The 23,687-nt window shown below is 43.5% G+C and overlaps 3 protein-coding genes across 3 annotated transcripts; all 3 read right to left on the reverse strand.

Moving 5' to 3' along the window:
- Positions 1 to 503: 503 nt before the first annotated feature.
- LOC135397328 (NAD-dependent protein deacetylase sirtuin-2-like) lies at positions 504 to 13,417 on the reverse strand. Its single transcript, XM_064628850.1, has 16 exons — positions 13,277 to 13,417; positions 12,945 to 13,153; positions 12,608 to 12,647; positions 11,998 to 12,117; positions 11,870 to 11,911; positions 10,317 to 10,423; positions 9,359 to 9,415; positions 8,993 to 9,061; positions 8,572 to 8,701; positions 8,223 to 8,282; positions 8,110 to 8,165; positions 7,930 to 8,006; positions 6,589 to 6,708; positions 6,447 to 6,513; positions 6,135 to 6,354; positions 504 to 4,374 (listed from the first exon to the last, which is right to left on the reverse strand). The coding sequence occupies exons 1-16, from the start codon at positions 13,284 to 13,286 to the stop codon at positions 4,361 to 4,363; spliced, it is 1,398 nt and encodes a 465-aa protein (XP_064484920.1). The 5' UTR covers positions 13,287 to 13,417; the 3' UTR covers positions 504 to 4,360.
- Positions 13,418 to 13,936: 519 nt separating this feature from the next.
- LOC135397330 (ADP-ribosylation factor-like protein 2) lies at positions 13,937 to 17,798 on the reverse strand. Its single transcript, XM_064628852.1, has 5 exons — positions 17,606 to 17,798; positions 17,098 to 17,208; positions 16,277 to 16,439; positions 16,143 to 16,223; positions 13,937 to 15,233 (listed from the first exon to the last, which is right to left on the reverse strand). The coding sequence occupies exons 1-5, from the start codon at positions 17,668 to 17,670 to the stop codon at positions 15,099 to 15,101; spliced, it is 555 nt and encodes a 184-aa protein (XP_064484922.1). The 5' UTR covers positions 17,671 to 17,798; the 3' UTR covers positions 13,937 to 15,098.
- Positions 17,799 to 18,472: 674 nt separating this feature from the next.
- Positions 18,473 to 23,539, reverse strand: LOC135397329 (AP-5 complex subunit mu-1-like). The gene is made up of 14 exons (XM_064628851.1): positions 23,398 to 23,539; positions 23,157 to 23,277; positions 22,976 to 23,077; positions 22,481 to 22,557; positions 22,345 to 22,423; positions 21,460 to 21,594; positions 21,030 to 21,110; positions 20,789 to 20,981; positions 20,532 to 20,650; positions 20,252 to 20,349; positions 20,069 to 20,154; positions 19,582 to 19,703; positions 19,311 to 19,407; positions 18,473 to 19,233 (listed from the first exon to the last, which is right to left on the reverse strand). Exons 1-14 carry the CDS (start codon positions 23,463 to 23,465, stop codon positions 19,154 to 19,156), a joined length of 1,458 nt encoding a protein of 485 aa, XP_064484921.1. The 5' UTR covers positions 23,466 to 23,539; the 3' UTR covers positions 18,473 to 19,153.
- Between the last annotated feature and the right edge of the window lie 148 nt (positions 23,540 to 23,687).

Here is a 23,687-nt window from a genome sequence, read left to right on the forward strand (position 1 = left end):
TCGCATCGTGTGCTATTCTCATGAGGTTGTACGTCCTGGGCAGTCTTCACAGGGAACCGACATTTGTCTTAAGGCAGCATAGCCGGGATTTGAACCTGTGTCACCTCACAGTCTTGGTGGGTGGCTTTCATAACGAATGTGTCCAAATCAAAAAAGAACCCATCATGCTGTAATGATAAAGACTATGCACTGGTACCAATAACGTACACCTTGTATACATATGAGGAAACCAGACTGATTAATGTTATAATGCTTTGTGAGTAATGCTTCAAATAGCAGATGAACGCATTCCTTTGGCACTCTAATTTAAACGGATTAAAGCCCCCGATATCGAGGATTGGATGACCTGATGTCATTTAAATTAGTTTACACTGGGTACAGGTACAGGGTAGTGACCTGTCGCAGACGATCGTCTGCTACTGTACACCGTGCTTATCACTGGGGAATCTTTTGCACTTTCGTAGTTTGTTCCACTGTAATCACACAGCCAATGAACAGTTCACTCCAGAGTAATGAAGTTTTTAATGACAACTTTTAGTGTACATCGTCAACGAGTGAATAAATATATAAGTGTTCACTTCCAACTTGGATAAATAGAAATATTGACGCACATGTATATTCACTCGATATATATTTTTAACGCAGAATATTTTTACACCCTGCGCGCACAATTTGCCACAGAGCTGTCAATAAATATTGCTACATGAATTGTTGATTGCATTTATGAAAGTAATTACTCCTTTAATAGCCAACTAGTCAAAGGCATAGCAATAAAATTGAGGAATGCTAACAATATGGCTAGGCTTCTACAAATAGATATCTCATGGGACTATAAAAGAACTCAGCAGTGGCTGCGGAAACAAAAACATATAAAAAAAAACATACACTACCCACAAGCATGGCCCAAAGAGAAAATTTTAAATGTTGTACAAAGAAATCTTTCCAATGTGATAATGGCTTCACAAGGCTCAGAATGTACAGGGTGTTGTCTTTATCCTTTAGATTTTTTTAAAAAACAAACTGAGAGCAGCACTGATGCCATTATTGCAGGGGTGTTACGTGGCCTGTGCGGGCACCCTGTGGGAAAGCGCATGCAACTATTGCGTGACTAATTACCTAAAATTCATTAATTCACCCTTTAACTAAAGGTTTTCGGGAAAATGTGAGACAGTTTTTACAATAAATTTATCAATGTACGTGCTTGTTTTCAGAATATTTAGGAAAGAGGGCAGATTTAAATAACAACTCCCTCCAATTTTGCTATCTCCCATTTCCCCAAAAACATCCAATTAAAAGTTAATTAATAAACTTTAGGTAATTAGTCGTCCAGTAGTTGCACACAATTTCTCACAAGATGTCCACCTGGCCGCATATCCCACCTATGAAAATGGCACAAATACAAATTATTATTTTTATTTATTTATTTATTATACAAATTTTATAAACGATTAACAAAAATGCCCCGTACAGCAACTGAAGGCCCACAGGTGGCAGCACGTTTGCCCGCAGCTGCAAACACTGACTGGGCTGTGTGGCCATGATCACATTGAAAATTTCATACTTCTGCTTTTTTTTTTTTTTTTTGCAGTGTCATTAACATCAGGAGTGCCTGCACGTGGTCCATGTACTCTATCTTTTTGTTGCCGTTAGAATGTTTTCTGCAACGTATGAAGTTTCTTTGGATTGAAGGGCTGCACTCGCTGCACTGGTTCTGGAAAGTTGCGCGATGGTGCCACGAGTGTGTTCGGACAGTCAAAGCGTGCAGCTGTGACACTGGCGCTCCACCATCGCTTCCAAAACAAATGCCACTCGCGCCGTTCCTTTTCGTTTTTAGGTGCTTGGCTTTCATTTAATACACCGTTACCAAAAATTTGGCAAACGATTCCTTTTCTACGCCAGAGACACGCATTTATAGTCCGCTCGACATGGTTGTGTCCTGTCCCTATCCAACAGAACCAGACACACAATTTTACAAAAATGAACGGGAAAGTGACGGGTGAGGATGTACGTGGCTCTGGAAAAGAAAAAAAAGAAAGGGAGGTGCAGCGAGTGCAGCCAAGTCGCGGAGACCTACAGTTTCCGCATTTTACGTACGGGCAGTTAGAGCAGTAGCAGACGACACAGTGACATACGAGCAATCGGAGCAGACCTGTGCACTGCCCCGCGCCTGTTTAGCAACGTGTTTCGTGTCTGGGCATGTGGGAGACTTCCGTTCAGTTTTGTGCTCCTCGTTTGGCTACACCTTGAGGATCAGAAAATGTTATTCAGCTAATGGCTTTATGGGACCAAGAACCGTTAGCCGTTGCCAAAGAACCATCTATGGGACTCGGAGAGGGTAAGAGGAAGGACATATCGGGGGAAGGAGGAACTGCCGCTTTGCAGAAAACAGGAGGAAGACGTTGACCACATCCTATTTAGACACGCTAGAGCACACGTGACTAACTGAGAAAATTTGAATGATCCCTCGGAAAACTCCCCACAGAGGTAGCGGGACGAATCTTCCCGCCAACCTACGGCGCCACCTACGAGTATGGGTACTGAAGGGACCAATATTATCAGCGTAGTGCCATACCTGGTCATGTCCAGGCAACATGTCTGAGGTGCTTGACCCAATTTGTCTCAAAAGGGGGAACTAACTAATCAGCGTCTACATGGCACAGGGGAGGTGCCAGGTCTTGTCGAGCTTTTCATTGGACGGGAAGGTGCTGGTGATGTCACAAAGTCATCATCTACTGCTCAACTTTGCATCTTTAAAAGATTCTCTAGAAGCGGCTCAGAACTTTTCAACGTGCCATATTGAGGTCTGCAGGGATACAGCTCGCTAGAAATATGTTGAAACTCTGCCGTAAAATCCTTCATCATGCAGCATACATACAACACAGGGATAGGTGCGAACAGAATCTGTATTCTTGATATGTCTCCTAATTTTCTCTGATATAGATATGTCTTGAACTAGTAGATGAGACCTCTTACGGTGCCAGTTTCCGGCAAACGTGACTTTACACAATAATTACACAATCTTGATCTGCCATCCAACAGCATTCCACACTAGTAGCCAGCCAGGAAGAATCACCCGCTCTGCTTTCATAACAAGCGCTGTCTTTCTGTATGTTACTATCGCACTGCTGAGGAGCTACAATTGTGCGTTGGTCATTCTGTGTCACATGGTTCCACCTCAATATGGCCAATAAGAGCTGTTTGCCTCAGAGGGACCACTATTGCGGGTCTCATTGGATGCTTTCCATTTTTGCATCACGGGTACATGGCCAGACACTCTGATGCAAAACGCTTTCTGCGTTCAATTAAGGATGTACAGCACTATAGCAAATTTCCCAAAAGATTCCAGACACTGTCATTATTTACAGGAACAGTTGAAAAACTGCACAAATTTCGTTGATTTTGTAGGTTGTGACGTATAGCACAGTGAAAACCAGCAGTGCACTGGCTACATGATAAACCGTCGCATTTCATCGTGAGGTGGTCCTCTCACAACAGTGTCCAGCTGCACATTTTGTAAGTTCCTCAAAAGTTGTTCATGGTCCATCACTGATTGATCAAACCATTGTTGAAGATTTGAGATCTACAAGGCCCTTACTCAACTGTCATGTATCAGCGATGTACCAACGAAACTCCGATTAGCTACGCTGCTGGTGCTGTAATATTTTTATATTTCAGTCGCAAAATTTTGATCGTATTCTTTGTCGACTAAAAATTTATTATGGTAGAATGTATTACTCTCTAAGCTACTGATGCCACAGCTACAGGATGTTGAAAGAAAAATTAATTTAAAGTAACATCACCGTTACAAATAATTACGCTGTTCATACTTACGCAGAAGTGCAGTCTCTTACACGAAAGTTCTTGTTCAAATAAATCTTAGTTGCTCCTAACCGTTTTTCATGTTACGTGTGTGATTCCCTCTTCGCGGGCTCCTTGACAGTGTTTTCTTTTTTTTCCCCTTTTCGATATAATTATACTACCGTAAAGTACTTGCATTACTCAATACACTTTATTTCCACACATGCTTTCACTGTCATATGGCATGCACAGTGACAGATTCATGCTGAAGATTTTAAAAGAAAGACGAAAAAACACCAAAGGTTTTCGAGCACGCTGATTAACACACAGACGTAACATGTGTCTGTCACAATAATTACCATCAGTAATCAAGAAACAAAAGTGGAAAGGAGGAGATGAGGAACAAGGAATTGTACCTGCAGCATAAAGTTTACATCCCCAAATGCGGTGCAAGCAACACACCGGAAGGGTGTTCGGCAGGTGGTGTGCTGCTGTGTAGCTGCTGAGGAGTCGTCGGAACGCGTAAGAAAACTTTCGTTGTATCACTGCTTCGCTTCAAACTTCACTTCTGGGCATCTGGGCATCAAGAGGAAGGTGAGGAAAAGGAGCAAAAAAGAATGGCATTAGGTGAATGTCTCCAGAAACTGGGCAAGATATGGCATCACCAACTTTCTTCACCACCATCATCTTTTCATCACCACCTTCAACTTTCGATGTGTCATGCTCATGTGATGGGTGTGTGACGTTAACATTACAGGGCTCTGCGACTGCTTAATGTTCAGGTTCAAATATTGTTTCCAATGGTGTTCCCAATGCAAGCTCAGATGTTTCAACAGCTTACAACGTTTCTCTATAAAATAGTTGTAACCTCATCCAAAAAGCAACATGCCTTTCTTTGGCCATGGATCACTTCTCACATGTTTCTTAAAGGGAGACTTTGCAATCGAATCAATTTCAAGCTCCACTGACATGGTCAGAACGTAATAAATCAGTTGAAAACCAAGCAGGAACAGAGATAAAATTTTTTTGCAGTTCGGCAAGCACTAGCCCTGACCAGTCCGCACAGGAGCAAGTCTTTTATGAGCAACACTGGGCGGACCTCTGTCATCGTGCACTCTGTTTTATCTTTCTCTTGCAATTTTGTAGTAAGTCGAACCTCGATATAACGAAGCTCGCAGGGAACATGATTTCTTTCTTTGCACCAATTTCATTTCATTTTCATTTATTTACCTTAAGGGCCCAAACTAGGGCGTTACAATATCTTCTTGTATCGAGCCTGACAAAATATGGCATCCAATTGCGGAAGGGAATACAAATTATTTTGCTGTACCATGAATTTCATTGTATAGTGTTTCGTTATATCGAGGTCTTACTGTATTTATCCAGTAACGAGCCCAAAGAGAGGTGGATCGCGTCAAAACGTCAAATCTAACGAAAAACGCCACTGTTAATGAGAGGCAGTGCCGCAACACATGGAACAAACTGACACACCGTAGAGTTCAGATCATTTCGCACTTCAGATGTTCGACGTGAGAGCGTGAATTATGCATGAGCTAAGAGTATCCCAAGGATGAAAAGTTTTAGCCCGTCACGCAGTTCCTACGCTGTTTCCCGGTGCTCTGAAGCCGACTCAACGCGCCGCGTACGTTTCGCTTCTTCGTGTTCACAGCTGGATGTGGAACGCATGAAAATGGAGAACCTTCCGGTGTAATGAATACGGATGTAACACTCACACAGCCGTTCATATCCAACTGGGGCTGAAAATACTCTCCATCACATTCGTCAGTGTCGGAGAAGTGTTCTTAACAACCCAACCCAACCCAACCCAACCCAACCCAACCCAACCTTAACCTAACCCAAAATACCATAGCCATGTACTGCAGTAAACTGTTCACTGCAATTGCCAATCATCCTGCTGCCACCCACGCTATTGCATTGGGAGAGAGAAATTCTTACGTCCTGCTTTCAGCAATACAGTTTGTTTCGATTACTTGGTATTTGTGGATCGTACAAGGAGAGGACTTTTTTTTTTTCTCTTTTTTTTTCTCCAATCGCTGCAAAGTCTCCCTTTAATGGTCCCGTATTAGAAATAAATTTATTATTATTATACTTCAGTAATGGCATTCCCAAAACAAATTACTGCCTAAACTACAGGCTGTCTCATTCTCACGATTTATTGTTACTTCTCCAACGTTTGAACATGCCCGTAAAAGTCGCCCCGACTTGACGCGGCGTCACCGCAGGGCTAGGTGGTGGCGCTGCAGGTTTATGTGCTGCCACCGCAGGCTTTGGTGGCTGGTCTTTTTTTGGTTTTGCCGCTCGATGCTGCCTCTTACCTGGTGATGTCACGGTTTTCTTTTGCTCTTTCTTATCTGTTGCATCTCCCGGTGTGCCTGCGTTAGAACCACTAGACGGCTTCTGAGCGGCTTCTTTCGCAGCTTTAGCCCTTTCTTCCGCTATGCGGGTAGCCTCTGCTGCAGCCGCTGCTGCGGCAATCGCGTCTGCTTCTGCCTTCATGTCGCTCTGGTACTGTGCCACTAGCTTCTCTAACTCTTCCTGGGATTGATCAGATTATGTTACAATGATCCCAAGTATGCCTGAGCTGTCAATATGCAAACAAGTATAGTAATCAAGCCGCCGATACTGACCTTCCAGCCCAGGAGCTGCGCAATCTGCCTGCAGCCGTCATCACAGGTGCCGAGCAAGGCAACGTCCCTGCGTTACAAATATGGTGCATTATGCGCGTTTCTGTCCCATCCATGCAAAACTCTTGGGAGACTGCTGCCCTACCGATAGTTTGCTTCAGAGTCAAAATCCAAGCCACAGCTGAAGCCAAAGATTTTGCTCATCAGGTTGCCTTGGCCACATTTTTCCAAGTTGATAAGTAGTCGCGGAATGGAGTTGTGTACCCTGTTGGAGATGTATGTACTTCCTTCTTCACTCCATTTCTCAAAATTAAGTTCCTTTCACCAACAAAGCCAATGTAGGGACAGCTGCAACAAAGCATTGCACTTCCCAGTAGAATTCCCTCTTCTATACCAAAGCACCATGTCCTTCACCATTACATGTCGACGTAATCGTGGTGTTTTTGAAATTTTTTTTTTAATCAACACAGATTTTTTATACATAGAAGCTACGGGAGCAGCACTGATGCCATCCTAGCAGGCTGGTTACGAGGCCTGGCGAACATCCTGTAAGACAGTGCACGCGAGTACTGGATGACTAAGTTACTAAAATTCAGTAATTAACTTATTAATTAGATATTTTCTGGGAAATGCGAGATAGCAGAACTAGTGCGAGTCATTAATCAAATCCATTATTGCTGAACACCCTCGGAAGAGAACGTACCTTGAGATACAAATTGCCAAATTCTGCCATGCAAATGCAAGAATGCCCTTTATGAGCGCAGAAACAATGCGACCTTTGCCTTATCTGAGCCGGAGAGCCGTCTATCTGATTAGCCTACTACGTCTACTCCGATCAGCACAATCGCCCCGAAGCATGTGGATTACGTCTCGCTCTTTCTGTGCTCGAGTATTGCGTAGTTCTGGTTTTGGCTCATCTGCATAGCAAAATTTGGCAATTTATATATTGATTTATATATATATTGATTTAAAATGAAGGGAAAAAAGCCATTAAAGAAACAAGTAAATGACACTAGATGTATTTGAAATTAAAAATTATAGATTAAGATGGCTTCTATGGCTGCACGCAGAGAAAGTATCTATATATTGATTTATCTATATATTTTTATATATATGCATGATCTTCTCAGGGTATTAATAAAGATGATAGATTCGAAAAATGACTGGCTCCAATTCTGCTATCTCGCATTTCATACGAGACATCTAATTAATAAGCTCATTAATGAATTTTAGCTAATTAGTCGTCCGGTAGTTGCGTACGCTGTCCTACGGGATATCACCCTGGCCGCGTAACCCACCTGCAAAGATGGCATCAGCGTTGCTCTCGCAGCTCGTTAAATAAAAAATGTGTCGAATAAAAAAAAATCCTTCGAAGTATTTACTTAGCACTCTAGCGACTAAGGTTTTCACCAAGAGCGGGAATGATATTATAGATAGCATAACGCGACCAATCATTTATCGGGACTTGATTTCAAAGGTAGGCCACCTGTCCACCAATCCAGCAAATGGCTGCACTTGAAGTGAAGTCCCAATGATAAGAAGAAGATCACATTTTGCAAAATCCTGAAAAGAGAAAAGTAGTTTGCAAGGTGCGATAAACTATAGAAAAGATAAGTACAAGATAAGGTGAAGGCAAGATAAAGATATGAAAGGAAGCAACTATCACCTCATCAGCCAGCTGAAAGAATCTTTCTGGCAACCTCTCTCCAAAGAACACAATGTCTGAAAATATATATTCTCAAAGTATGTCTCAACTGCAATCACGCAACTGAGACTCACCGGGCTTGACAGGAGTATTGCAATGAGGACAAACAGGAACTGCTTCCGTGGCAATTTTTTCTGTAAAAAAAAACAACAACAAAAAAACAAATTTCTCAGTGATATGGGCACTTTCAAAACAGAACTTCACCGCATAGCAAGCTCTTAGCCAACCAGCATCCTGAATGACATCATTTTGCTGTCAGATTTGTTGATAACGTGAGGCGCGTGCCTTTTTGTGACACTTATACGGTTATGTTAACTGTCACAAAAAGGTGTATGCTTTCCACAAGTCAGGAGCGATAACTGTATCATGCTATGTGGCCAAGTTCTGTTTGTGTGATATCTCGTCACAATAACAATCTTTCACCTCTGAGCCACTGCAAAGAATATTCTGTGTTACACTCAGGATCGAGACAGTGCGATGTGTGGAACGTTCCATGTGCCTCCACCAGTTTTTCTGCGGGTACACCGGCCATACGTTCCAAGGAGTCAATGTTCTGCAAGTAATGTGCAACCATTACAAAGTACATTACGAATAAAAGGCAGGTATCCCGCAAGGTAGTATGAGAAACAAGTTAGATAGTCTCGCATAATCTTAAATTGCCTTAAATCACCTAACTGTCACAATATGTGTCTATTTGTCGAAACTCAGATGATAGTTATGACTCATCTGTAGTCACAACTACAAAACGCAAGCACATAATCGTGAATTATGGTAATTATTATATCATTATGATACATGCCTGCATGTTAACGCTACTTCTACGTATTGGTTAATTACAACTCACCTGCGTGTAAAGTCGCAACAACAGTCCCTTTTCGTGCAGCAGACGGAGGAAGAAATGACTCAGAGTGGGCTGGAAAGAAATTTACAAAATTTAAAAATCGCTCATCGTTGACCACTAAATCGCTCAAAGATTTTTCAATAATAGTTCCGAGAACTACGACGTGACTGACGCACACGTCTTTGATGCGCTAGACTATTCACCTACGTAGACTATTCAGCTTATAGACTACACAGCTACACAATTTCTTACCACAGGGTTATGAACCTATAGCGGGCAAGAACTCCCTGCTCACATGTTCGGCACGATCAATCGTTAAAAGGCGACATTGTCAACATCCAATCCAATCCAATCCAATCCAAAGGTTACCTTGAGGTCCTGTGGAAGAAGCTGCTTAGCCAACGCAAAGAAGGGGGCTGGATTGCGCTGCAAAAAAATTGACTGTCAATTAAAAAATGAAAGCAACAAGAGCAGTACAACTTAAGGCACTGCAGGAGCCTACACTCTGGAAACAAAACCCGCCCCCATAATATGTTCGGAACCAAGCACCGTACAGAATAACATAGACCTGGACTCTAGCCACGTTTACATGAATACGACACAAGCGTATCGAATCGAATCGAAACCGGAGAGAACGACGATACGCCCCCGTTTACGTGGATGCGCATCGGGCCCAGATCGGAGGTGGCGCCACACCGTGTCATATCGGAAAGTTAAAGGCGCACTCCCGCAAATATTGCCGTTTCTGGTGTTCCGCTACCTTCACACCAAACGTTAAAACGTCAAAAACGTAGCATCTACGCCCCATTTTCAAGCGTACTTCAGAATGAAATCTGCTCTACGGCTGCAAGCCCCCCTGCTTCTGTCAGTGTAGACTGACCTACATATCCAAAACGGAGCGCGGCTGGGTAACTCTCTTAATATCATCATTTTGTGATCCCGACTAGGAGTAGCAGACGACCCAACCAGCCCGCCGCTTCCCCTAATCCTCTCTCCTTCCCTCGATGCGCGTCGTCTGTTTACGTGCGCAATCTGATGCGCATCCACTGTTTCGATCCACCTCTATTTAGCGGATTGAATACGATACTCTCCTTCCGACCCAAAGTTATAAAGTTACAGCCCAGACGCAGCATGAGGTGCAAAGTCTCTCAGATTTATAATGCGGTCATTACTATAAGGGGTCACGTAACGTAAGTTGGACAAATGCTTTAGATGAGGCAACCTCTTTGAGAGTCCTGACTGAACCTGAGGACAGAAACAAGGGCCACACCCAAACTGCAGACCGGGTTTTCAGGCCAGCCCGGACAAGCGCAAGCGCGAAACGTACCCTGAAATAGTTGATCTCAAATATGGATTCAGGTGAGGGAAGGTTGTATTTGCCCAACTTGGAGTAGATGCCGCTGCTGGGGCTGCGAAAATCTGGGATGCCCGCGGCTGAGGTAACAAAAAGTTCACAATGAGTATGCACTTTAAAAGCGATTGATTTTATTTTGTATTATTCGTAATCAATGTCACTCAAAGACCCTGCATGCAAAATATATATGCCATCAGCGAACGGACTCCCACTAGGTTTTGAGGGAAGCTTTATAGCTTCGCTTTCTCCGAGAGCGGGTTACGTCCACGTGCACACTGACGTTGGTTTCCGAGCAACAGTGAAGGCTCGACATCGGCTAAGAGGCAACCTTGGAGGAACAGTGTTTTCCAGACAGGAGGTACACCACCATCTTTGTCATACTTCTTGAGACTAGACATAAACTTTCTTTAGAAAACACATAAGGTCACAATGGCACAAGTTAGGTGAGGATGTGACATTTAGACTAAGGTGGCACCTTAAAGTAGCGCGGAAGTAATTTTTAACACTCTGCGTTCTTTCCATAAAAACTGTCGAGTAGGCCAGTAAAATGCACCATGGGAAGTAATTCACACCACAGAGTAATAATTATTGCAAAAATTTAATATAAAGTATGCTGCAAAAAGAGACTGTGCGCAGAGCAGTAGTACCAGCCTGTGACCTTACGCTGATGCTACACTGTCCGCGCTCGCGGATTGGTTCAGAGTATTGTCTGAAGATGCCTTGCCCAAGGTCACCCTTTTCAATTCCTAATCCCCCCACGGAATAGGTTTACCGATTACAAAAGAAGAAACGGACAGGCGCTGACCTCGACTGACCACGCAGACGTTATAGGTTGTCCCTCTCCTCTCTGTTACACCTCGGGGGGCGAGTCGAGAATGAGAGCGCGCGGCTGTGTTTGTGTGCGTTTTTTTTTTTTTTTTTCTGGGAAAAAAAAAACTGCGTGCATCAAAACCTTTCGTGCTGTTCGGCAAATTGGTGCGCATATACTTTCATCAGATGTCTTAAACTCAAAATATTTTGGATGGACCTCTGGACTCCTTTTAGGTAGCATTCTGCCTCGGATCAAAAGGAGACACGTTAAACAAAAGCAAAATCGACAAGAACAATGAGATACTGAAGTCAAGAAAAAAAATTGAAAGGGGGAACACCCAGAAGACAAAGGACAGTCTTATGACCCCCATTACATAGAGGGTGAGACTTTCTTGCGTGGATCCCAGTTACACTTGGTATTTGGGTATGAATTCAGTAAAAGTATTCAGTAAAAGTAAAAGTGGGTATGAATTCAGTATTGGAGTACCCGCAATTTATGCAACAAATCCCATTGTCACCGCACAATAATATAGTAGAAGGACGCATGCTGCAAAGGGTGAACAGCAGCTGTCGCATTTAACCGTAACGCACAACCACACGCGGCGCCACCTTTCACGCGGCGCCACCTGGTTTAACGGCAGCGTTTCCTTCCTGGAGTGTTTCAGCATTGAGCAGCACATACCTTACAATAAGCATGGGCTCACCGACGGACTTACCGGTTGAAATTCCTGCTCCAATCATAGCAATAATGTTCCTGCCTAAAAAAAAGTAAGACGCGCTTAGTTCTCAGAGTAGAGGACGCGCACAATGGGCAAGAACTATTTATAGTCAGACTACAACTTACATTTTCCGCCTTGCATGTAGCGGATGATACCATCCACTGTAGGCTCATCCAATACATGAACTGGTCCATCTTCAGTGGCAAAGCCCAGCTTCCTGGAGAGGTACTGACTCAAGTTGCTCACTGTTAAAATCAATAAATTGAATCAATAAAAAAAAAAAAGAAACAGTTGTCCTCGTTACATACTCCCATAATAGGACCATAAAACGTTTTAATTTTGAAAGTCCAGTTGCTTGCGGGCACAGCAGACATATTCGAAGAAACAAAATGACGTTGTTTCTGGTGTCTAAAAGTTGCGGCTTACATTTTGATAAGCACTTGATGGGAATTAGAAGTGATAAAAATGGCAATGCACACACGCTTTTGCTGCAAAGTAGTTAACGTGCTTACTAGCAGTGGTTTATCCAGAATTCCAAGCACAGGGAGTGGGGGAGTCATTTAAATCTGTAATTCGGGGTAAAGTCTGGTGCTATTGGTAAATTCTGGTGTCACGTGGTTATTTCTGTTCTTTCTGTCCTGCAAGTGGCCTACAGTTAAAGGCAGTGGTGAATCCAGATTGCAGGGGGGATTTGGCTGACATTGATAGGTGTCCAATAAAACGTGTGGAGCTCACATAAGTCACCTCCTTCTTCCGCATCATCCGCATCGGGTTGCTGCAATACAAAAAGTCAATAATGGCAAAATATCAGTCCAACCCCTTCGCAAACATAGTACATGTGCTAGTAAGGGTGTTAAGCAACATCTGAAAACAACACTGCATGACAGCTAAAGTATCTGCACAAGTAGCACGCCCAAATTGTGAAGTTTTCGAGTCTCTTAACCAGACTGCAACAAATACCTCTTTGCTCGCTTGTCAATTTTTTACACTTTTCCTTCACGAAGGAGTCACACACAATTCGTTAAAAAATGCTAAGAGCAATGCTCAAACAAATTCGAAATTGGTATTTCACCTGATTTTGAAACTTAGACGACTGCGGTGTTTCGTCAAGCGATACCCTATTGCTTGAGGGCCCCTGAGAAGTCGCCGACGACGAAGCAACGCTCGTAGTCGTCAGCACTGCCGTATTAGTGCTTGTGTCCCGTTCTGAATTCCCTGAGGACGACGTGGCGCTTTCGGGAAGTAATTTCGCCAATTCCGCGGCATCTTGTAATTTGTCTTCTGCAAAAGAACCGGGGGAAATTAAATTAACATGGGCGTTCGAAAAGTTGTCAGGACAAGAGAGATTGGTTGTGCGTATATTCCAAATGTGATAAGCCGTTTGTGATGAAGTTGAGTACCTACTTTTGTCCATGATAAATTCAGATCAAACGATGCACATTGTGAACATAAAACTACGCTCCTACGAAGCGTATCCGCGTATCACACTAGACGACGTCTGCCCATCACCATTTTCGGGAAGCGAGGTTGTATTTAGAGCGAGTTATGCAATGGTTATGTGTGTTCATCCGCTGATACATGTTACCGTTATACTTTCTACGTATTTTCGTATGAGCAGACCATAGAATTCACATAAGGTTTGATTTCTATGGAGTAAACACTAGACAGTTTGAAATACGCTACTGAATCTCGGAGTTCTTGTCTGCAGATAATTTAGCAGCTACGCCATTTAAACTTTAGATAAGTACAATGTTCTGCAGCGGACGTTGCGAAGCACTCGTCGCACGCGTAGCATCGGACCAATCGGACCCGCTATCTCGGAGCGCAATTTTCAAGAATTGCAGACAGAGTTCCATTTTCCCAAATGACTTTCACATTCCAGGTTGATGTGAACGAACAAGGAAGTGCAACGCAAGGGAACTTTGCCGCAATTTTTTTGCATCTGGTTTTCCTTAGAGCTTTCGTGAAACTGACGGGTTAAAACCGTTTGCTATCTCTCATACATGTGAAGCAGACGAAGCACTATATATTACGCAACGATATGCCATGGAGGTTCTACAACAATCAGACGTCTGACATACTTTTATTACATGTTGTGAATATCACGTGTCAGTAAATAACAGTCAACACGAGCACATTTCTTTTAATTATATAAATGGCCGGTGTCGAAAAGTAGGGGGGTCGTGTTCCTGCTTACGATATGGAAACGGTAATCAGGTACGGCCATTGGACAGAATCAGCGTTGCATCCATCTATTCTCACAAATGGAAACTGTCCAACATATTTTGAGTCCTTCTGCGTGCAAGATCCATATGCAAAAATATTCCAGAAGCCAGGAGAAGTCATGATAGAAAACAACGAAATTGCACACCGGCTTGACGCAACAAATAACAATTGGTTAATAACAACCTGGTTAAGTAATCTGCTGGTTGCGGTCGCCTCTCATTTTGCTTTCACTGATGATGTCCCCCGCATGGGAGACGAAACGTCTGCATTAAAATTGTTATTTGTTGCGTCAAGCCGGTGTGCAATTTCGTTGTTTTCTATCAAGATCCATATGGTTCTAATATTCCTTTTGTAATGCACCTATCTCGCGCACTTTCGGCCCCGCTATGCCCGTGATTACAGGGAAAATACGACCCCAAACTATAGTCAACTCTTCAGATAGGTTTCCATGAACTTGCAAACAATGAAGGAATCCCGATAGCCTCTCATGTGCCTTTTAAGAAGATGGCAGGTAAAATTGAGCTTCAATAATTCTTTATAAGAGGTACTTTTGTCGTCTCTTGCACTTACAATTTCCCCCCCTACAAATTCCACGTTACACAATTTCCTAGAAATTATGTTATCGATGTTCAGTATTTAACGGTAGCTGCCACGAACTGTTATCATATATTGTAGCGGATGTACTAAAACAGCGAAAATTATGACAACATGCATCACCTTGAACACTACTGAAACCGACAACAGAAACTTTGCCAGCAACAAAAAAAAGTTACATTATGTAGTGGGAGACTAAGACACACTAAGAACACTGAGAGCATTTGACTGAAATAAACATTTACGGTCTGTTACAAAACAGCACAGATCCCTCTTTTGGATGTTTGTATATACCAGTAGGCATCCACATTTATTATTTTTAATTAGGCAAAGCTGAAAGCAAGGTCCCAGTCGACGTTTATGGGCCATTAGAACAATCGTGGGACAAAGCTGCGATTCTAGGAGTTCAGTCCAGCGTATATAACCTGGTGGAGACATCGTTGAGCATCCAGTCGATCCCTTGCACAAGGTTGCTGCCCAGATATGCACTGCAGGGAACGATGTGCCAGTGCAGGTGGTTAATGTCTTCCAGCTCTAATGCCTGCATTTTGGGGAGAAGGAATATAGCGAGATAATCGTTATAGTACCGATGGCATTGCAACTAATGGTACAGTACTTCTTTTTCATTATGTGTTTATAGAGATGTTAGCCAAGCTAGGGCTTGCTTGCTACTCTAAGAATTCTAGGGATCTGCTAAGGATTCAGGAGACTGGCCCAGGTAACTGATGCCTTGCAGGATCGAACGTGAAAGTCACGTGAGTGTTATACGTGGTAAGTTGTAGGGGTGTGGGAATTCTAATCAAATATCATTCACTCGAATTATCTGATTCGCGAATCAAATATCCGATGTTCGATTTCCCGAATATTCGATGGTTCCACGAATAGGAACGGCACCACCCTGGAAGTGGGCTTCACCCGATGCTTCTCAGCATGAGGTGAAGCCTGCCTTACGACTTTAGCACTGGTTTTAGCAATATTATCGTACTTGAGCCCCTAGCTTTTCACGACTCCACGAAATTTCGCGGAACTGGCCATGTCTCACGGAACCTGCTGTTTCCCTCAGGATCGTCTATTTTTCGTGGAATATTCGATATCTCGCAGAATTATACATAAGGCTTTCAATTGATCTGCGACATTTTCGTGGGTTAAACCAGATCAGTCGCGACACCACTGAGAATGCTCACAATTAAGTGGCTAGGACAAAGATTGACACAGTTGAGACTAGTTTTCTTTGCGCCCTGAAAAAAGTTACGAAAGGCTGGAAAAGCACGCAGGATGAGTCGATCTTGGGAGAATGCTGCGCTTCTTTTTTTGTTCCTTTTTTTGTTACCCTTGATTTGTCAATCCCAGCTTGTAGAAAAGTAAATTTTTCGCGACAAAGTTAGGGGCTTTAATATTACCGCTGCCTGCTTGTAGTGCTTGTCGGGCTACTGCTGTCGAGCAATCGTACCTGTTTGATTTCTTCTGGCGACAAGGCACCCGGCAGGTCCTGCTTGTTGGCGTACACCAGCAGAGTTGTGCCGAGCAGTTTCTGTAAGGACACGGTCACCTCATTGTCTCCCGCTGCACGAATGTGGATGTTACCTCTTCGCAGATGACGGAACGCAGCTCGTCTCGACAATCCTGCAGACGCCTGCGGTCCGAACTGTCGACGACCCAAATAATGGCTTCCGTGCTCTCGAAGTAGTTCCTCCAGTAAGCGCGGAGGGATTTCTGTCCACCGACGTCCCACATGTTCATTTTAAATCTGAAACACGCGGAGGGATTGCTTCAACAAATTAGAACGGTGCGAGCGTTCTGGTAGAAGAAATAACAGTTCCTCAAGTTTGAGGAACACACAAGTTCACACAAGGCACACACTGGTTCCCCCCCTCCATGCTTTGGCTGTTGCAAGGGCCACAAAGACTGCAAGATCTATTTAGTCTTGATGAGTTCAAGAAGATTTCATTGGCTGCAGTCTGGGATGAAATTGGAATAGAAAGAAAATGAGTTAGCTGTTTGTGGGATAGATGCAGAAAACTGTGTTTCTTCAAGGTTTTTTTATCTTCATTTTGTCACATATTTTTCCCTCCCCTGCTGCAACCAATCGAATGCACCTTAGACTGGCGTTATAGTGCAGTATTCGAAGAAAGTGCAAAGGCTCGGAGGTGTTTCGAGTTGAGGTATATTTTTGAAGCGCAAAACCAGTCTGAAGGGTCGAGCCGAGGATCGTTTAAGAGTATGGCCCTTTGTATCCTGCCATGGACTTGTACCATAGTTATTAGAGTGTCTCCATCACTGATCTCCCCAGATATCGACCTTGGGGGGGTTATATGTTCGTGGGTATATCAAAATTTCTGGAGAGGGGGGGTTGCAAAAAAAAAAACATCCTTGGAGGGGAGTGTAGGGAAATCCGTATGACTTACCCGCGGTGTTCCAGGGTCTTGATATTAAATCCGAGCGTCGGTGATATGGTCGTGATATCTTCCCCATTAAATTTCTTTAATAAAGTCGTTTTTCCCGCATTGTCGAGTCCTCTGATGCTGCAGTCAAGGTTAGTCTTCCATGCATGGCACAATATTGTGTAGTCACGATAGCCCAGTTGATATATGACACTACCGCAGCAGTGCTGTCCACCGCTTAGCCTTGTTCCCAGGAGGGGGGTCCGATATGGGAATTTTGCAATTTCGCCACCGCTTAGGTCTGAGCAACTTTCAATGACTTACCATCAAAATGTTAGCTTTCTGCATTTTGCAGTATAGTTTCATTCCTTTTGTAGAAACCGCGGTATGGGTTCAGTTCCCTTAGAAATGACATTTTGCTGTCGCCCAAAGCTGACCAAATGGTCTGCTTGCAGGAGAACGGAATGCTGTCACTGCTGTCACTTCACTGTCAAGTGATGACGAAATCGAAACTTCAACATTAAAAGGATACAGTATGAGAATTCGTACTTCCCTCTCCTTTGCTTTGAGCTTCTTTAATATTGTTCGGAGCCCCATGTTGATTAAATAAACGTGAACACGATATTAAGTTGAATAGTTCAAATAATATTAGCGGTGGTCGTCGCCTTGCGAGCACCCACCAACATAAGCGGCCATTATTAAAAATAATTGGCGGTATTGTTGCCAGACTTGCTTACAAGTAGCGGCTCCATTTGGGCAGAGATGCGTGGTTCAAATCCCGCCGTTGTCGGGCTTTTTAGACCACTGTCATATTTCAACTTTTGTTTCCCTTGTCCTCTGTGCTGTTTGGGCGTGTCTTTTCCTCGGACAACTGAATGTCGGCACAGTTTCCTGTGAAGTCCGCCCAAGAGACATGCAAACCCCCGAAGATGCCGCCACAGAACGCTGCACAATTTAGTGGCAATCCAGATTAATTAAGATTTGATTAGGGTAGTACAGGAATCCTGCATGTGGCTGCCACAACAACAACAAAAGATTAGCAGCAATGGAGCGAAATATAAGTGATGGATCATGTTTGACAAAACTGTTTTCATATTTACTGCTATATATTTGTCTATGATCCTGGTGATTTATGCACTTTTTTTTGTGTGTGTATGTGTAAAACTTTGGGTAATTTTAGGACTTTCAATGGCATTGTACTTACCGAAATAAGCATCCAGAATCCTCCGCTCTATAAGCTGCAATGTCTGCTACAAACTGTCTGCCCTGTGCTTGTCTCAATGTGGTGATATTCTTTTCTCACTATTCGCAACATTTCTTGCAATCTTGTCAACGTAGTGTGGAATTTGTAGCTACGTGTTGAGCCGTGTCAGGTTAGAAAGACAAGGCGCGCACCCTAAAGGATATTTTCCTTTTATACACATTTATTAAACGTCCGGCGTAAAATCAACAGTGTGTCCGACATACGAGAGAGTGACCCCTAATTATTTTTTAAAAATCTACGCGAGATAAAAATCAGAAACTTGCGCACAACACTTGTGAAGGATTTTGCTACCCAAACAGGTGTTTTTTATGAGTGTACCTCACTGATTAGTCTAATTAGCTTCAATTAAGAGTTCGATTAATTTAATTACCCAAATTAATAAGGTACTCTCATGAAAACTGGTCGTTTGGGTGGCAAAAACCTTCAGAAGTGTCACGCAGAAGGTTTCCCATTTTTATCTCAAGCAGGTTTTTAAAAAATAATTAGGGGTCACTCTCTCGTGCAACACCCTGTATATGTTAGTAACCAGGCACATATTGGGAACTCATATCATTCTACAATCCCATTCAAATAGTGAGAAATGTCCTCGGTGCGTGGTACTACTCCCAAGTGCCCAAATGGCTATTTCCACACTTGTGTATCCAATGGCGAAGCATTTGAGCCATTGTAGTAAAGAGCCACATAGTGGGAGTGTTATCGAGGTAGACCATTTTTCCGTAATCCCATTCCAAACCCTGGGACATTTTCTTACGGTGGTACCCCCAAATGCCCAGATGGCTGCGCGTCTGGCCACGTTTCTGCCTCCCAATAAGCCATTCAAGTCATCTTGGGCACTGCAAAGGGAAGTTCACCAAACTTGTTCCAAATCTTGTATTCGTACGTTTCGGTGCGACGATCTGGAAGGATATGTTCACAATGCGGAGGAATATACTGGATGATGATGATAGCATTCATCTACGGAACGACTACTCACCCGCGTGGACTTTCACTTTGCATGGTGGCACCACCTGGACAGCTTTGGGGTCAACTCTAAGTCCGCTCACAGTGTAGTCCAGCATTCTGAAATAAAGCTGGAAAAAGAAGCTCCTGGCTGTGAGAGTGCCATACCAGTGATGGGCGAAGTACCAGCAAATGTACCTCAAGTAAAGTACTAAGTACTTGCAAAATATGTACTTTAAATACAGTAAAAACTACTGCCAGTGGCAAACTCTGGCAATGCTCGGTGGCCTAAAAAAAGAGTGTACCTGCACAAAACAGGTATTCCCGTTGCAAATGGGATTGCGTGGTTCCGCCGCTGACCCATCCTCTTCAAAAGTAACGCTTCCGCTGAGCGACGCTTCGTACGACTTGTTATCAAACTTGGTTCCTAAAAATTGACGGGGGGAAAAATTTTAAAACTTGAATCTTCATAAAGTGCCGTACCTCGTAAGTATAACGTGTTTCGACATTGAGACACCAAAACACAATATAATTGGATGCTGAAAGCAAACATTAATTATGCAGTTTGTGGGGTCGTACATGTGTAAAACCTTATACACAACTTGTTCACACACGCATACATAAACCATCCATCTCATCAAATGCTCATATATGTGTATATGGGATGCTTTCTCATGTGGTCTTCAATGTGTGTTCCCCGTACCCTTAAACCCTTATGAGAGTCATTCTAATTTTGTTCATCTTACCATACTTTATGTTCATTGGGCAGCATCACATAATATGTGCACTTACCGACTGACCACATAAGACTGAATCGGTCCTTAGACATGAAAACTGTGCCATAACTTGGAGTTAGACTCGACTTCTTTATGTGACCCCTGAATGTAAAAAAAGACATTTATCGCGTATCACTATATCACTTAGAACTTTATTTTTACAGTTCCTGTTACCATTCTAAGTGTAACTACGACCCACCTATTATAAAACGGGATCTTGACTTCGAAGGCTTCGAAGGAGTTTCGGATTCCGTCTTGAAGTTTTAGTTGTAACTGAAACTCGACATTCTTGTCGCCCTTTGTGAAAATCAATTTTTAAAAAATGTGCAGAAATTACAACGTGTCCATAATTCATGAGCACATTGCAGAAGTACTGTGGGAGGTGTCCAGGAACGTGCCTTCCTATGCATTGCATATTACATATCCGCATTCACTGCAATTCACTCAATTTGTAATTCGTAATTTGTCATACTTCTTACCCGCATGGAGTAAAAGCCGAGCACAGGTGGGTAAAAGAGCCGAGAAAATGTGTAATGACACAGAACGAAAGGATGATTCGGGGGCGAGAAACGGAAAGTCTTCTCGGCGCTCTCTTCACCTAATAAAAAACAGGTTGCACGCGTGGGCGTAATTAAAAGTGTGCTCTACCATCATTGTTATTAAAAATGTGAACGCACACACAGCACTGTGCTGACTAAAGAATGCGCATGACTGTAACTTTGATGCACTTACGTACCGGAGCTACAAACTTCCTGGAGGCTGGAGCCAACAGTGACGCAGGGGTGCACCAGAACCGCATCAGGGTTCCCTGGGGTGAGCTTGGTCGTTGGGCACTTCAAGTGTAGCAGCACTTGTGCTCTTTCCAGTTCACAGTGAACTTTCACTTCTCCAGATATGCTCACCGTCGGCTGCATGTCGGATCTGTCACACTGGAGGGACTGTCAGCGTTGGTCACGAATGCTGATCGAGAATGTTACCTGCGTAGAGTGCACTACTTCTTTTATGCTCACGCTGACCGAAGGTTTCCCTTGGAAGGCCATAGGTCGCCATGCTGGTACCTGAAGGACACCTAAGTGTGTGAGACACTTTCAGGTAATGGTAACGGAAACAAAATGTTGAACCAATATTGAACTTGGACAATGGCTATTGGTAATGACCAGGGCCTGGGACTTCGTGCGCAAAAATATTCCAAAATATGCACGCTAATATGCTACTTTTACATACTTGCTTCTATTAACCCACTCCCCTTCGTAATGCCTCGAGGATATTAATGCTAATTAAAAAAAAAAAAAAGAAAACAAGAAAATATGCGGCACGAAATGTCTAAATATGCACAAAATCTGCAGAATTATTGATGCCGGAAATGTTGCTGCAGATGCCTTTGTGTAGCTTGAAGCTCAAACAAACCTTGACAGGGTCGTCATAAAGCATGTCTGGACTTTCCATCATCTCTGTGACAACAGACGGCTCCGTAACTTGCAGACGACCAAATGGGGCTGCCACAGAGAGGAAGGTGTCCAACTCCGATAATTTTGGCAAGTCCTGGAATGAAAGTCAAATGCAGTCCCTTTTATATACCGGGTGCTTCACAAAAAATCCCCCAACAACAGGAAAGTAGAGCCCTGCACCACCCGCGGATGGAAGCGGATATCCGCAAGATAATTGCGGATTCGGATGAAAATGTATCACTTTCTGCAGTGTGCAGATCGGATGCGGATGGCTCGAGGTCGGATGCGGATATACCGTGTGCTGTAATTTTTCCACCAACAGTTTATTTGTACTGCGCGCCGACAGCGAGCGCATGCTCGGGTTCACCTTTGACCATGCACGGCCAAGACGGGAGAGGAGGCATTCTGGCATCTCGAACCACGCGAGCACCGGCGAGGTAGCGTTCCACGCGTTCCAGAAGTCTCTCCATATCGCGTTTATTGAAAGGTTGAAACGCTTGTCGTCGTGATTCCTTTTGTGACAGCATGGAGGCATCCGAAGTTATACCAACATGCTTCCGGCGATCTTCACGCGTCCTTCGAAACTTGCGCATTTTGCGGGTCGGATGCGGATATTGCGTTTTGCTCTGCGAATCGGATGTAAACCGTTGTGTATGCAGCGGATGCGGATAACGTGTGCACGGATGTGCATGCCAAAAATCTCATCCGCGCAGGGCTCTACAGGAAAAGCGCTACTTTCAATTGGGTTTATTGCTGGAAGAAGTCACGTACGAACTAGCCCAGCAATCAACACTTTTAGTCTCAATCAATCAATTATCAATCAACTAGAAAAAGGTGGGCAAACCTCCGTAATTCCACCGAGCGGTCTGCCGAGAAATCCAATGACCGCCATTATGGCCGAAAATGCCGCCGTCACCGATGGCCTGCAAAATGTAACTTGTTGTTACGGATGAATGTTACACTTTAATCGTGTCGCTCACAAGGTTAAAAGGCCTGGCCTTTCCTTAGGTTGGAATGCAGTTTCTACTAGTGGCATACAGCAGAAGTAGGTTCCTTGCTGAAAGATACAACATCTTGATATGCATGCCCTGACTGTGAATGAGGGAAGGGCTTGGACCCTCCAGTCTCCCCCCCCCCCGCAAAGCCCATCTAGTACACAGTGGGAACATCTTGGGGGATATTCCAAGAATTCTGTGCTCGGCATTGAAAATTACGTGCTCGACGCAGGAGGTTCATAGGAATGATGTAGCGAATAATACATAAACATTCACCGTTATCGAAACAGCTTATCCAAAGACTAAAAAATTTGTTTGTTGGGAATATTTGCTCGGCAAGCGAAAAACAATAAGTTAAACTCTGCATAAGTGCCTACAGGTACATATTTGGCGGCGACGCGGGGGGTCAAACTTTGCGCCTATGATTCAAACCGAGGTAAGTAAGCGAGTGATGCAAACAATTCAGCAGAAAATACACACCTGTTTGACAAATACAAATGGCCATAGCGAACCTTCTTTGGTCCTTAGCTCGATGGCTGGCAACTGTGTGGTCACATCTGCTCCGTCTCGCCACTCTTTGAACTTGCCAAAGTGTATGAAAGTCAGATGGTGTGAAAAAGTTTCCGTGCAGATATTCGTATAACGAACAGAACAGCTATACCTCATTCTGTTGAAAACACAGGGTGTCCACTAGAGCAGTTGCCAAAAGCGCGTGTGGTGGCATGGGAGCGTAAAGGTCTCCATGTTTCTTCTTCGCCCGTCTTTCACTCGTGGGGAATATTCTTTAACGAAAGCGCACATGGATATTTCACGTCAGCAATCACAACGCAGTAGGACATGTTACTAGCTGCATATTCCTTCAACAACACACCGGAGAAATGCACAAAAATTTGCGTGCATACCTGTAATAGATTACATTCGGTGCACGGCTGTGAGGAATATTCACAATGCAGATAGCTCTTAAGCTCATATCTCTACACCTATTAAATGGAACAAGCTAAAACATTTCATAAAGCAGACGAAAATTCAGCTGCTCTCAGCGCCATTATCCATGCATATGTCGATGGGAATGACAGTGTTGAGGGGCTGAGGTACATCGTTGAGAAGATGCGTAAAGATATACGGAAGTCTATATGAGACTCGTGTAAAAACAAAAAGTACCACATGTACTATCTAAACATTTAAATAAAAA

The sequence above is a fragment of the Ornithodoros turicata genome, chromosome 6 (genome assembly GCF_037126465.1).
Source record: "Ornithodoros turicata isolate Travis chromosome 6, ASM3712646v1, whole genome shotgun sequence".
NCBI classification, from domain to species: domain Eukaryota; kingdom Metazoa; phylum Arthropoda; class Arachnida; order Ixodida; family Argasidae; genus Ornithodoros; species Ornithodoros turicata.